The 11,997-nt window shown below is 38.3% G+C and overlaps 2 protein-coding genes across 2 annotated transcripts; one reads left to right on the forward strand and one right to left on the reverse strand.

The window, feature by feature from the left end:
- Window positions 1–5,032: 5,032 nt before the first annotated feature.
- Window positions 5,033–9,019, forward strand: LOC137712925 (F-box protein PP2-A15-like). Its single transcript, XM_068452128.1, has 3 exons — window positions 5,033–5,684; window positions 5,813–5,931; window positions 8,290–9,019. Exons 1-3 carry the CDS (start codon window positions 5,373–5,375, stop codon window positions 8,750–8,752), a joined length of 894 nt encoding a protein of 297 aa, XP_068308229.1. The 5' UTR covers window positions 5,033–5,372; the 3' UTR covers window positions 8,753–9,019.
- A 1,280-nt stretch (window positions 9,020–10,299) lies between these two features.
- LOC137711901 (protein MIZU-KUSSEI 1-like) lies at window positions 10,300–11,389 on the reverse strand. The gene has a single exon (XM_068451058.1). The coding sequence runs from the start codon at window positions 11,322–11,324 to the stop codon at window positions 10,569–10,571; it is 756 nt and encodes a 251-aa protein (XP_068307159.1). The 5' UTR covers window positions 11,325–11,389; the 3' UTR covers window positions 10,300–10,568.
- Window positions 11,390–11,997: the final 608 nt, after the last annotated feature.

Genomic DNA, 11,997 nt, shown 5'->3' on the forward strand with positions numbered 1-11,997 from the left:
CAACAGGGAGATTCCCCTGATTATGCAGAAGACGAAAGGTCTTCTCAATATGTTCTAGCCACCGCTCCGCTCCCTCAAAACCCTCGTTGCCTTCGAACTTATCTAGTTTCAGATTGTACATAGTCTCCAGAGAAGTCCTCTGGGGAGGGTGAAGCGTCGACTGAATAGCGGTGGCGATAGCTTCCCCCAGTTGAACTATATCGGGGAAGCTAGGCTCAGGAGAGCGACGTGGTTCCCTACGAGGCAGCATAATTCTGACAGAAGAAACCAAAACAATTAGAATACTCACAAAAGTACAGGACTACCAAACCTAGGCTTTGATACCAAACTGACACACCCCGACCGAGATCAGGGCATGCTGACCGTCACATGGAAGTGACGTAACCATGTGCACAGTGCGGAAGCTAAGAAATAATAATAAAAGTACGAATAAATACAAACCTAGCTATACACAAAGTAAATAACATACATGTGCAAGCGTAAATGTGAAAAACAATGTTCAGAGCACGGAAGACCTATTACAGCCCGGGAGAAACAACATTAAATAAACACACCTAAAGGTGGTCCTACACTGGTGATAATATGTCAGATATGCCGAGAAATCCTCTAGGGAGCCACCAAAAGCGTTATCCAAACTAGAACCTAGAGGAGCGCAAAATAGAAAGCGTGAGTGGGCAAAAACAAAGCTTTTCAAAATCATTGCAATAACAAAGTTCTAACCTCTCGCCGTAAAACCTCTATACTTCCCAGAAAAATAAAATATACACATAATATAGAAAACATGCTCAAAAAATATGTCATGTCGTATGCCTCTAAATAGAATGCAAGTACTCAGGTAATGTTCAATCAATGCCATATAATTTGTCAGCTAGAGTCACCTAACGTGACTTGTACGGTTGAATCTAGAGCTCAAATCTCCAACTTACTAACTACACCTGCACACGAGTCGGAACCACCTAAAGTGGTCTGTACGACAGGACTGTGCACCTAACTTGGATCCAAGATGAGCATGTGGTGCGGGAGATGAACATCACGTGAAGGACTGTGCCCTACTCTGGGCAGGAGCACTAACACCGGGGGTGCAGATTATAAGCTCTCTATGCATCTCATATCACTACTAAACACAAACATAAACCATAACTTACCTGGCACTTACCTGTACGTCCACAACACCAAACACACACACACACACACACACACACACACACACACACACACACACACACACACATATATATATATATATATATATATATATATATATACAACTACTAATGCATAACTAAATATGCAATTGCAATTCATGGTATTTAAAACATATAAACGTCTCATTTCATTTTCTGGGAAAAATCATAAGTATATAGGTATATACAGAAAACCAAAAGCCCACTCACTAGTATGTAGAAGGGTCGTAACCCCCTTGCCTCGAGTGACTGCGCTCATCCTTGGGATAGGTCTCACCTATATGCGAAACAACTATAAAAATGTTAATTTTAAAGCACATAACCAACATTACGAAATAACTTCTCATACAATGCTCAAATAGGGTGTATGAACACCAACGTGATCTACTCAACCTCACGAACATCCCTATATTTTTAAAATAATTTTCCGACGCCGCATGTGCCCCTACGCGCCGGCCAAGGCACGGCCACACGAGCCGCCCATGCGCATGAACGTGCCTAGCACACTGACGGCGTCAGTTAACGCCGTCAGGAATATTTCGTTAAGTCTAACAGATTCCGTTAACGTCGTTAGGAATATTTCGTCCAAACTGAAGGAAAATTCCGTCATCTTCTCCGGCAAAACTCCGGCGCCGTCGTCGTCGCCGTCGCTATCGCCGGAAAACCGGTAAAATTTCCAAACTTCGTATCTCACTCGTTTTTCATCCAAATTTCATAAAATTGGTATCAAAATGAAGCTTACAACTAGAGGAACAAATCCTTACCACTTTCAAGCACTAAAACCAACGGAATCTCACCGGGAAAACACCACCAACTCCGGTCAAACCTGCAACTCACGATCCCGACGTCCAAAACCTTCAAACGAACCACCCTGAGCCTCCTAAGGACCTCACCAAGCTTCCTACAAACTTGAAATTCCCAAAAACACAAGAATTAACGTGTGCATGAACAGTACCCCGATACACACCTCTCGGGTTCGACGTGAAAACAAGGGTTCCCTTACCTGAAATGGGTATGGTTGAACTCCTAAGAACCTCACGAGCATAAATATGTAGTTTGCTTCCTCGATCTACCATGTTTTCGAGTGATTGAGTCCTTGTCCGTACATATGGAAAATAAGGGAAAGAGAGAGAGACAGATACGGGACAAGGAAAGCAGAGGAATGAGTGTGGGTGTGTGTGTGTGTGTGTGTGTGTGGTCCAAAAGCATCCAACCCACTTCCAAAAACGACCACACAATGAAACAAAATACTAGGGGCAAAACCGTCATTTCACCCCTACGGTACAAAAAGTCAGGGACGGGCTGTCACAGATCTGTGCAAATAATTGATTATAGTAAGGGTTTTCTAAGATTATAATATAACGTTCTCATCGGTCCTTATTTTTATTTAATAGTTTGATTCCTGGCCCTGGTTATCTTTCTTCTAGCTTTTTGTTCTGTCTGGCGATTCCTTTAAATAAATATGTTCTACGTTCCCTGTTAGTGTTGGTCTTGTCTCGTACTCTATCTATCGATCTTATCTTAAGTGGATCAATCGCTTTTTCGAAACTCTTCCCTTGCTTGCTTCACTTCATCTCGCCTATAGTTCGATAGTATGGCACATTCTTTCTTTAGTAACAAACTGTAGTAAAAATGCTTGTTCAAACAAACAAAAGATCAGAGGCGGTCAATGAACTATTGATTTGAAAGTGTAATCCGGGCCAATATTTCAAAGCATGGTAAACGCTTCTCTTCTGTAACTAGGGTTGGGTTTGAAAAACCGGACCGAAAATCGAACTAAAACCGAAAAAAACTAAACCGAACCAAATTTGGTTGGTTTGATTTCAATTTTTGAGGTTCGAAAACCGAACTTGACTGAACCAATATATATATATATATATATATATATATATTTAATTATTATTTTTATAATATTTTAATTATAAAAATCATAAAAATTCTAAAAATTCCCAGAAATTTTGATGGCGTGAGGGTTCGAACTCCTGCCTTCCTTCAGCTCATGTGAAGTCGACTCCGACCACCACCATCAGTTTCTCTGAACTCCGACACCACCTAACGGTTCTTGTCGAAGCAAATCTTCACTCAAAAGGTATTAAATTTTAGGGATTTAGGAAGAGTAACTTAGGCTTTTCTAGATTTAGGGATTTTTGGTTATTGATATATTTAAATTTTGTGCTATTGGTGAAGATATGATAGAGTTTTCATTTCAATTATGGAGAAAAAAATGGGTGGAGATGCATAGAGGTTTTAGATTCAATAGACGAACATAGAGCAAACAAAGTATGGGTTGCAGATTATGGACTTGTGCACAAGTTTCTTCCTGTTCCTTTATTGAAATCTTTTATGAAGGATGCCAAGAAACTTCTTACTAATTATTACATGTGAACATGATCATATTTCATTCACACACTTCTTACTAATTTATTTCATCAGTTTTTCTCTCTTAGTGTTTATCCATGTCGGTTTCATCTTATTGTTGGAACATGTATGTAGTTTGACAAGTTTGAGACAATGAACTCTTCTATATGGGTGGAATATGATTTCCAGTTTATGGATCAGTACCAATATGTAGATTTAAAAATAAAAAATAAAAAATTCATGGTAAAAAACCAAATCAGGACAAAATCGAATCAGAAAAAACCGAACCGTTTTGAACTGAACCAGTTCTATCTGTAACTGTGGAAAAAGCTGTGCCTAAATTCTTTTTTGTAATTGTAAACAAAGTGACTTTCCCTCTTCTGCCTTCCGTCGCCTTAAGACTCTTAGCGGTGATCCAAGAAGTTCCCTTAATGATAGTGAACTAAGGTTTTGAAAATAATCGTCCAAAGCGTCAAGTAGGAATGATCGGTGAAATCAACCTTCCTTGCCTTACCAACTTAAAGCAGTTAATAATACATGTCTACCTACCTCAATGCTCATTGACTTACTATCCACGTTACTGAGTTCTTAGGAACAAGCATGGAAGAATGCCGCTGCTGATAGATCCTGCCTAGATCATGATCGGGATCTTTTAGAGACAAAATTTTAGTGGTCGCTATTGCCGTCCTTGCCCTCAAGACTGTCGAAGATATCATTGAGACTTTTCAATGAATACCTCGACTGATCTAGAAAAACAAGTTAATAAGGGTAGATTTGTCCAATTAATATGACTTTTTGACCAAAATGGGTTATGTGAAAGTAAATTAAAACCTGAGAAGGTGTTAGTGTAATGTTTCAAACGTGAGAGAGTTTTGTGAAAACACAATAAACTTTAGGGGTGTTACTGTAATTAACCCTTATATTTTCGTAACAATCAATACTTAAAGAGGAAATTATAGTAATGGTCCATCAACTTTAACCCAAATAGAGTAATGCTCATCAACTAAAAATTTGTAACCATAGGTCTCTTAACTCATAAAAAAATGTGCAACTATAGTCATTTTCGTCAACTCTATTAGAACTTCCGTTCAAATGAGTCAAGTGCCACGCGCGTGAGGTTGAATCAAAAGGCAAATATGGAAAACCAAATGAAAAAAATTGTAGCAATGATCATTTAACTTCAACTCAATTGGAGAAATGGTCATTTAATTTTAATCCAATTTGAGCAATGGTCCCTTAATTTTAACCCAATTGTTGCAATGTTTCTTCCAACATAATTAACGGAGTTGACAAAAATGACTATAACTGCATATTTTGATGAGTTAAATGATTAATAATGATCATAAAATTTTAATTAAGAGACCATTATTCTAATTAACTTAAAGTTAAGAAATCATTTCATCGATTTTTTCGTATTTAAAACTTAGTTGGAATTAAACTTAGTTGGAAATTGAAATACTACACTACGTTGTAAGTAACTAACGGTGGGGAGTGAAAGTGCATCCTCCCTCCCACCCCTCAGCTCCTCCGTCCCTCCCAACTTTCCCCGACTTTCCCACCCCTGCAAAATTTTCCCGGAAAATTTGACAGACGAAAATACCCATCACAAACCCAAAAACCCATGCTAGAATTTCCCACTACACTTCACTTTCTCACTAACCAAACACTCCAAATACCCACACAACCCCCACCATCTTCCTCAAAACCCTAAAAAACCCACCCTTCCATTTCTTCTATTTTGCACCCTACGATTGTATCTGCAGAGAACGCCATGGCCTGATTGAGGCAAAACAGTGTCTGTAAATACAGTGAAATCTAGGAGAAGAAGATATGGGGGCCTCGCTCTCGAACCTGACGGAGGGGACGAATGGGGCGGGTCATGGACCGGGTCTTGGCGACATACCCGAGAGCTGTGTGGCCTGCGCGTTCATGTACCTGACTCCTCCTGAGATTTGCAATCTTGCGAGGCTCAACAGGGCGTTTCGCGGTGCGGCGTCGTCTGATTCGGTTTGGGAATCCAAGTTGCCCCCAAATTATCATGATCTACTCGATTTGGTGCCTCCTCAGAGGTACCAAAACCGCTCGAAAAAGGACATCTTTGCTATGCTCTCCCGCCCTGTACCCTTCGACGATGGCAATAAGGTATATTTTTAATTGGGAACTAGGGTTTTGGGTGATTTCTTAGGGTAATTTTGCAATTAAGGGTTTTGGGTTTGGTGGAATATGACTGAATTTGCTCATTTTTTGGATGTGTTTGGTGGGTTTTGCAGGTGGTATGGATAGACACGGTCACAGGAAGGGTTTGTATGTCGGTTTCTGCCAAAGGGATGGTGATAACTGGGATTGAAGATAGGCGATACTGGAACTGGGTTCCTACTGAAGAATCTAGGTTAGCTAATTATCTGTCATCTACTAGTTTGTGCTTTTGATATGCATGGTTTGTTCACTTTCTTTGTTTTGGAGTACATGTTTTAGGTTTTGGAAAATTTAATTAAGCTTACGCTCATTCAGTAAGTTTTCTTTGTTTGTTTATTTATGAAGTTTTTTGGCATTGAGTAGTTATATTGACCAAATGAGGGGAGAAATCACAAATTCTCAAGGAAATGATGTTCGTGCTTGAATGATGATTATATCTTTTGTTTCATCAGGACACTATTTCTTGCCATTTGGGTTCTTTGGCCTTCTCTAATAACTTGTTAGAACATTTGGTAATGAGGGATTTGAACTTGAGGCATCTATTTCTAAATGGTTGCCAACTAGGTTATGCCTGTCACAAAATTTGTCTCAAAAGAGAACCATCGCATCCATCTTAAAGGATCGTGCACTCACATGGTGTGAGCACCAGTGGAGTGCTAAGCAAAAGTTTGGCTCACACGAGTGGTGATCTTGTAGGTTTTCCTACTAAGATTGTATTTTATTGTAGTTGAATGCAAATTTGTCTCCCACATGTAATGGAAATGCTATATTTATCAGGGAGGTGAAAGAAAATATTGTGAATATGGGAGGGAAAGATGTGGAAGTATTTCATGGTACTGTGGACGTCTTTCTTATGTGGGAGCAGATTGCCCACGTGTTAAGATTAGGTTTCTATAGGTGCAGTTCCATTTTATAATTAGTGCATGTGCTAATTTTGTGGATTGGAGTCTGGTGAACTATGTCATTATTGGGGTTGACATGTATTTGATGCAAATGTTTAGAGGATGCGTGAAAGAATAAAAATTTGAATCTTTATAGAAGTCTTTAGAAATAGCTGAATTTACAATTTGCAAACCTGAGTTTCTAATTTGTAATCGTTGTTGGTAGATTCTCTGTTGTTGTAGCAAATTATGTCCCTGCTTAGTTGCTTTATAATTGAGAACGCTTCTCCATATGATCTTTTTTGTGACTGGCTTGATGTTGTCAGTTAATTGGTCATCTGATATAATTACACAGTGCACATGTCAGATGAAAAACTATGGTCCAACTATTCTATATCATTGTATTGCTGTACATTGGGAGGATCAGCTGAGATCATGCTATTCTAGTGACCACTGGGGATTTAAGATGTCTTTCTAGCTTAGAATATTCTAAGTTGGATGCATTAAGCCTAAAACCCACACGTTTTTATCCCTTAGGAAAATACATGTATAAAAAGTCAGATAGCAAGTGATGCTACTTATTTCATGTTGTTCTATATTCAACATGTTCTGTAACTGGTTTTATTGGTTTTTGTAGGGAATTTCTCATTTGCATACCACTCATACATCAGTTAACATAAAATAGATTCCTATCTTAATTTTCTGCTGGTTTGGGAATCTAATCCAAAACGTGTATGTTATAATCTTTATTTTCCCAAAGTGAAACCGTTCAGCTTTATTAAAATGGCTCGCTATGGTTTCATTCGAGGAGAGAGCAAATGCAATTAGTAAGTTCCAGTTGGAATACAAGGTTTGTTGTTAGCTAAATGTACAATATTTCCTATATTATGGAGTTTTGCTTTACTAGAAACACACCCGTGATTCCTTAATATTAGAAATATTGTGAATGTACAGATATATGGTTCACTGGATAGTGCACTGCCAAACTATGAATGCAGCCTAGGTGACACTGGAGGTATAAAAGATCAGAGCCTAAAAGTCTAAAGTACAAAACATCAATCGAATTTTAGTTGCTCTTGACACAGTTATGTCAGGGTCTTCTAGAAATCAAGGTTGATCATGGAAGTAGAAAATATTCTACTTGCTCGTTCAAATTCCGTCCTATCTTTCGATTCTCTCCATCCAAGTGTATACTTTAAAAACAATATATAAATTTTTTATTTTTTATTGATTTTACAAGGGATCTGTGTACTCCATATGGCCAACTAGAAACTTTTCAAGGTCAGTGGAGATTCGGGTTGGCCTATGTCAAACTGAAAAGGGTGAAACAGAGCCATTATGGAAGCCACTAAATAATTAGTGCGTTTCTTTCTGCAGGGTTTCTTATGTACTAGTTTCTTGTGCGGAATCAGAAATGCCAATGTAGTTGTCACAAGACCAGAGAGATAGCTTATGATTTTCTGGGACTGGGGCTGCCACTATTGATGTTTTGAGTTTTTAGTTCTTTTACATCAATGTATGGCTAATAATATTCTCTTTTGGGTCAGTTATCATAATTAAACCATTAATTGTAAGTTACACCAGCTTGCTGTTTATTCATTATTTCTTCCTTTTTGCTCTGTTTTTTTTATAGATGTTGATGGTCCTTGTGCTCTGTTCTTAATTTGCAGGTTTCAGGTTGTGGCTTATTTACAGCAAATATGGTGGTTTGAAGTAGATGGGGTGGTGAAGTTTCCTTTTCCTGCTGGTATCTACACTTTATCTTTCAGGCTTCACATTGGAAGATTCTCAAAAAGATTGGGACGGCGTGTCTGCAACTTTGAGCACACCCACGGTTGGGATATAAAGCCCGTGCGATTTGAGTTGTCAACTTCAGATGGACAGCAAGCATCATATGAATGCTGCTTGGATGAAATCGAACATGGGGATGCATATGGAAACCATAAGCGCGGATGCTGGGCTGAGTACAAAGTTGGTGAATTTACTGTCACTGATACCGATCCTGTAACAGAAGTCAAATTTTCCATGAAACAGATTGATTGCACACATTCAAAAGGTGGGCTATGCGTGGATTCTGTGTCTATCGTCCCCAGTGATTTGAAAGAGCGTAAAAGAAGAGGGGTCTGGAAGTAAGCCGAGTGCTGAACAGGGAAGTTGTTCATTCACATCAGCGATCCTGTAAGGTGTTCTGGAGGATGTCATCTTATTTGGTTTTTGCAGTAGGTTTGTGTCCTCTATGGTTTATGTAACCTCAGTTCATGTATGTGATCCAAGTTTTGTTCCATATATACCTTTGCAGATTAGGTTGAGTGAATACACTTTGGTATTACCTTGTGTTTGTCAGTTGCTCACTGTAAAGCATTTTGTAACCTAGATATATGTGATGCCTTTTAACACTGTGTTTCCATTGATTTCATAGATGTTAGATTATTGGAAATTCATGGAAATAATTTCCTGTTAATTCGTAATTGTATGTCATCTAGAGAGTACAACAATCAGGTTTTATCCTATTAAGTGGAGTTGCTATATAAATGCTAGAACGTCACTGTACTTCGTTTTGCATCATATTTTTTTCTTGAAGACGTTTTTCGAGTCTTTTCAGGTCTTTCTCTATTCTTTTTGCCCTGAGCTTTCATCTCATAATTGCATCTTCTAATTGGAGCATATGTAGGTTTTCGGTTCATATATCCAAACCATCTTAATCAATTTCTTCTCATCTGTTCTTGAATTGCACAAAATTAGAAAAATACAAAGTATCATTCGTCCCTAACAAATAACATATTTTCATTGGATAAACTTCATTATCAAAACCATGTGATTTTTAAATCCTGGTTCGAAAATCTAAAAAAAAAAAAAAAAAAAAAAATTTAAATGGGATATTGTTTAGTAATTTAAATGTATCAAATTAAATAAATATCAAGCTGTCGGTTTGTTTTATACATTTGAATAATTAAATGAACTGTAATTTGGATAATTTTTTTATAGCAATGACCTTCAAATAATGAAGATTAAAAAAACGAAAATATGAGAATTGGGTTGGTGCTAGTATGACAAGACCTTGATGTGGTTACTCTGTTCAGTTAATGGAAGAGGAGACACCTGACCCAAAAACCATTATTTGTATTAACCCAAACCAAATGAGAAATTTTAACCAAAAAAAAAAAAAAAGAAAAAGAAAAAAACCAGATGAGAAATGTCATTAACCAAACATAGAGAATTAATATTAGAAATACATACAGCTACTGAGGAAGAAAGATTTTTTGCTGGGGAAGAAAAAAGGTACATATTAAAATCAAAAGGAAAAGGATTATTCAAACATTCCTGCAATTAATTTAATTAGTCTTTAATCAACCATTCAAATGATCATTATTTCAATTAAGTTTTACGTGATTAATCGAATCCAATAGATTGGCATTGATTCAATCCCTCTTTGATACCATTGCTTCCGTACATGCATGTCTATGCTACCACTGAGTACGTGCACTTGCACTTGAAACTCTAATTTTAAATTTAATTTGCTTCAATCCAACAGAAGACGAAATTATGTCAATTAATCGAACCCATCGCCTTATGTCAATTGATAATTCATTGTTTCTACCCTAATTCACAAAAAAGGTAAGTGTTGATGATTTAAGTAATTATTACTTCAGTGTTGGTTAACATGTTTATTTTTTTATTGGTCATACATCACATAATTTGTAAATTTATTCTAAAAAATGTGTGCATTTTCGCTCTCTACCCTCAAGTGGTGGTAATGTTCACCATTCTATTTATCACCAGACCTCGTAATTTAAACTCATTTAATAGATGATAAATAAAACGATGAGTATCACCATCATTTAAGGGATAGCAAAAATATTCCCCTAAAGAATTGGTATACCTACCAAAGAATTCTAACTTTCTCTTCCTTAGTGTACTAGTATAGCGTAACATGCGTGCTGGTAAATCATCATATCCTTACAAAGAAAATACTGAGCTCAGGCCCATTATTCCCTTCTGGGCTCAGCATATACAAAGTTTCCGAGTCTTTGGAGCCGACGACACGCTCGAAAAGGGCCCGCATGTATGCCATTTCACCATCCGGGCCCTCAACCTCGAACTTCCCGGGCAACACACCTGCGCCCATGGTCACTGACTTGAGAAGTTCCATAACATTCAAGTCCTCCTCCGTGGCCTCCCTCTTCATCCCATACCCAGTCTTCTTCCCATTGCAGTACATGGTCCACCCTGGCTCGTCGATAAGCCTCGTCTTGTCCTTGTCCGCCCTCTTCTCGCATTCCAACGCGATTCTGACCATCCCTGTCCCCATCTCCTTCTGTAGCACATTTGTCTGCATGGCCAGCTCCACCAACAGGCTCGGAAGACACTTAGGGGTTTCTTGTACCGAAAGGGACACGCGTCCCTTCCGGTACCCAAACAGTGTTCCGCTGACCCGGTTGCCAGAGGAGATGGCCCTGCTAGAGTCAAGCCTGCCCATGGGGAGCGTTGGCATCTTGCAGGCGTGGGTGATGATGGGGAAGGATCGGAATACAGAGCGAAAGACGCGGAAGACTTTGGTTCTGCTTTTCTTTTTATGGGATGGTTCGAGAAGGGAAGATTGCCGGCGGGGTAGTGGTGGTGGTGGCGGGACAGTAGATGACGAGGATGTTGTGGCTGCTGCAGTCGTCTGATGATCTTGTGAAATTGGAGATTTCGGCTCCCCCATTAATGGCTTTGCTGACGAACCAGAAATGGGAGAATGCCATGAGAGAGAGAGAGAGAGAGAGAGAGAGAGAGAGAGATAGAGTACTGATCAGACGGGAAGGAGAGAGAGAGAGGGCGGGGGTGGGGAGAAGAGAGAGAGAGGCTGAATCTAGTCGTTATGGTTGTTATGGGATTTGCGGTTTTGGTTGCGTTTGCTAAGCTTAAATTCTGGTCGTTGACCATATCTCTATTTTTATTTATTTATTTATTTTTACTTAGAACAAACGATATTACGAGAATATCTCTATTTAGTCTTTACTCTTTATTTAGTATTTTCAGAGCATTTTTACTGACCATCATAATTATGGTCAAGATTCTAAAAGATATTAGACGCTAGTCAGGCGGCAGGTTGGAGCCTAGTGCCTAGGCGGCTAGGCAGGGTCTAGGCGAGCGCTTAGGTGGACTAGGTGGATTTAATTAAATTTATTATATTTCGTGTAAATAAATGTTTATTTATACTTAAAATATATATAATTTCATTATAAACTACAAAATATAATAACATATATACTATGAGCTATTGGAACATAATGAAAACATGGGAAACAAACATATAATTTGTGTTCATTTAAGTATTCAACAAGTTTCTTACAATTTATTGAAAAAAATAAACTGCAAAATGAAAGTTATCTATT

The sequence above is a fragment of the Pyrus communis genome, chromosome 13, assembly GCF_963583255.1.
Source record: "Pyrus communis chromosome 13, drPyrComm1.1, whole genome shotgun sequence".
Lineage (NCBI taxonomy): Eukaryota > Viridiplantae > Streptophyta > Magnoliopsida > Rosales > Rosaceae > Pyrus > Pyrus communis.

Coding starts and splice junctions, on each gene's coding strand:
- LOC137712925 (XM_068452128.1), top strand. CDS start 5,373: ATGGGGGCCTCGCTCTCGAACCTGACGGAGGGGACGAATGGGGCGGGT. Junction 5,685..5,812: donor CCTTCGACGATGGCAATAAG/GTATATTTTTAA, acceptor TGGGTTTTGCAG/GTGGTATGGATAGACACGGT. Junction 5,932..8,289: donor GTTCCTACTGAAGAATCTAG/GTTAGCTAATTA, acceptor CTTAATTTGCAG/GTTTCAGGTTGTGGCTTATT.
- LOC137711901 (XM_068451058.1), bottom strand. CDS start 11,324: ATGGGGGAGCCGAAATCTCCAATTTCACAAGATCATCAGACGACTGCA.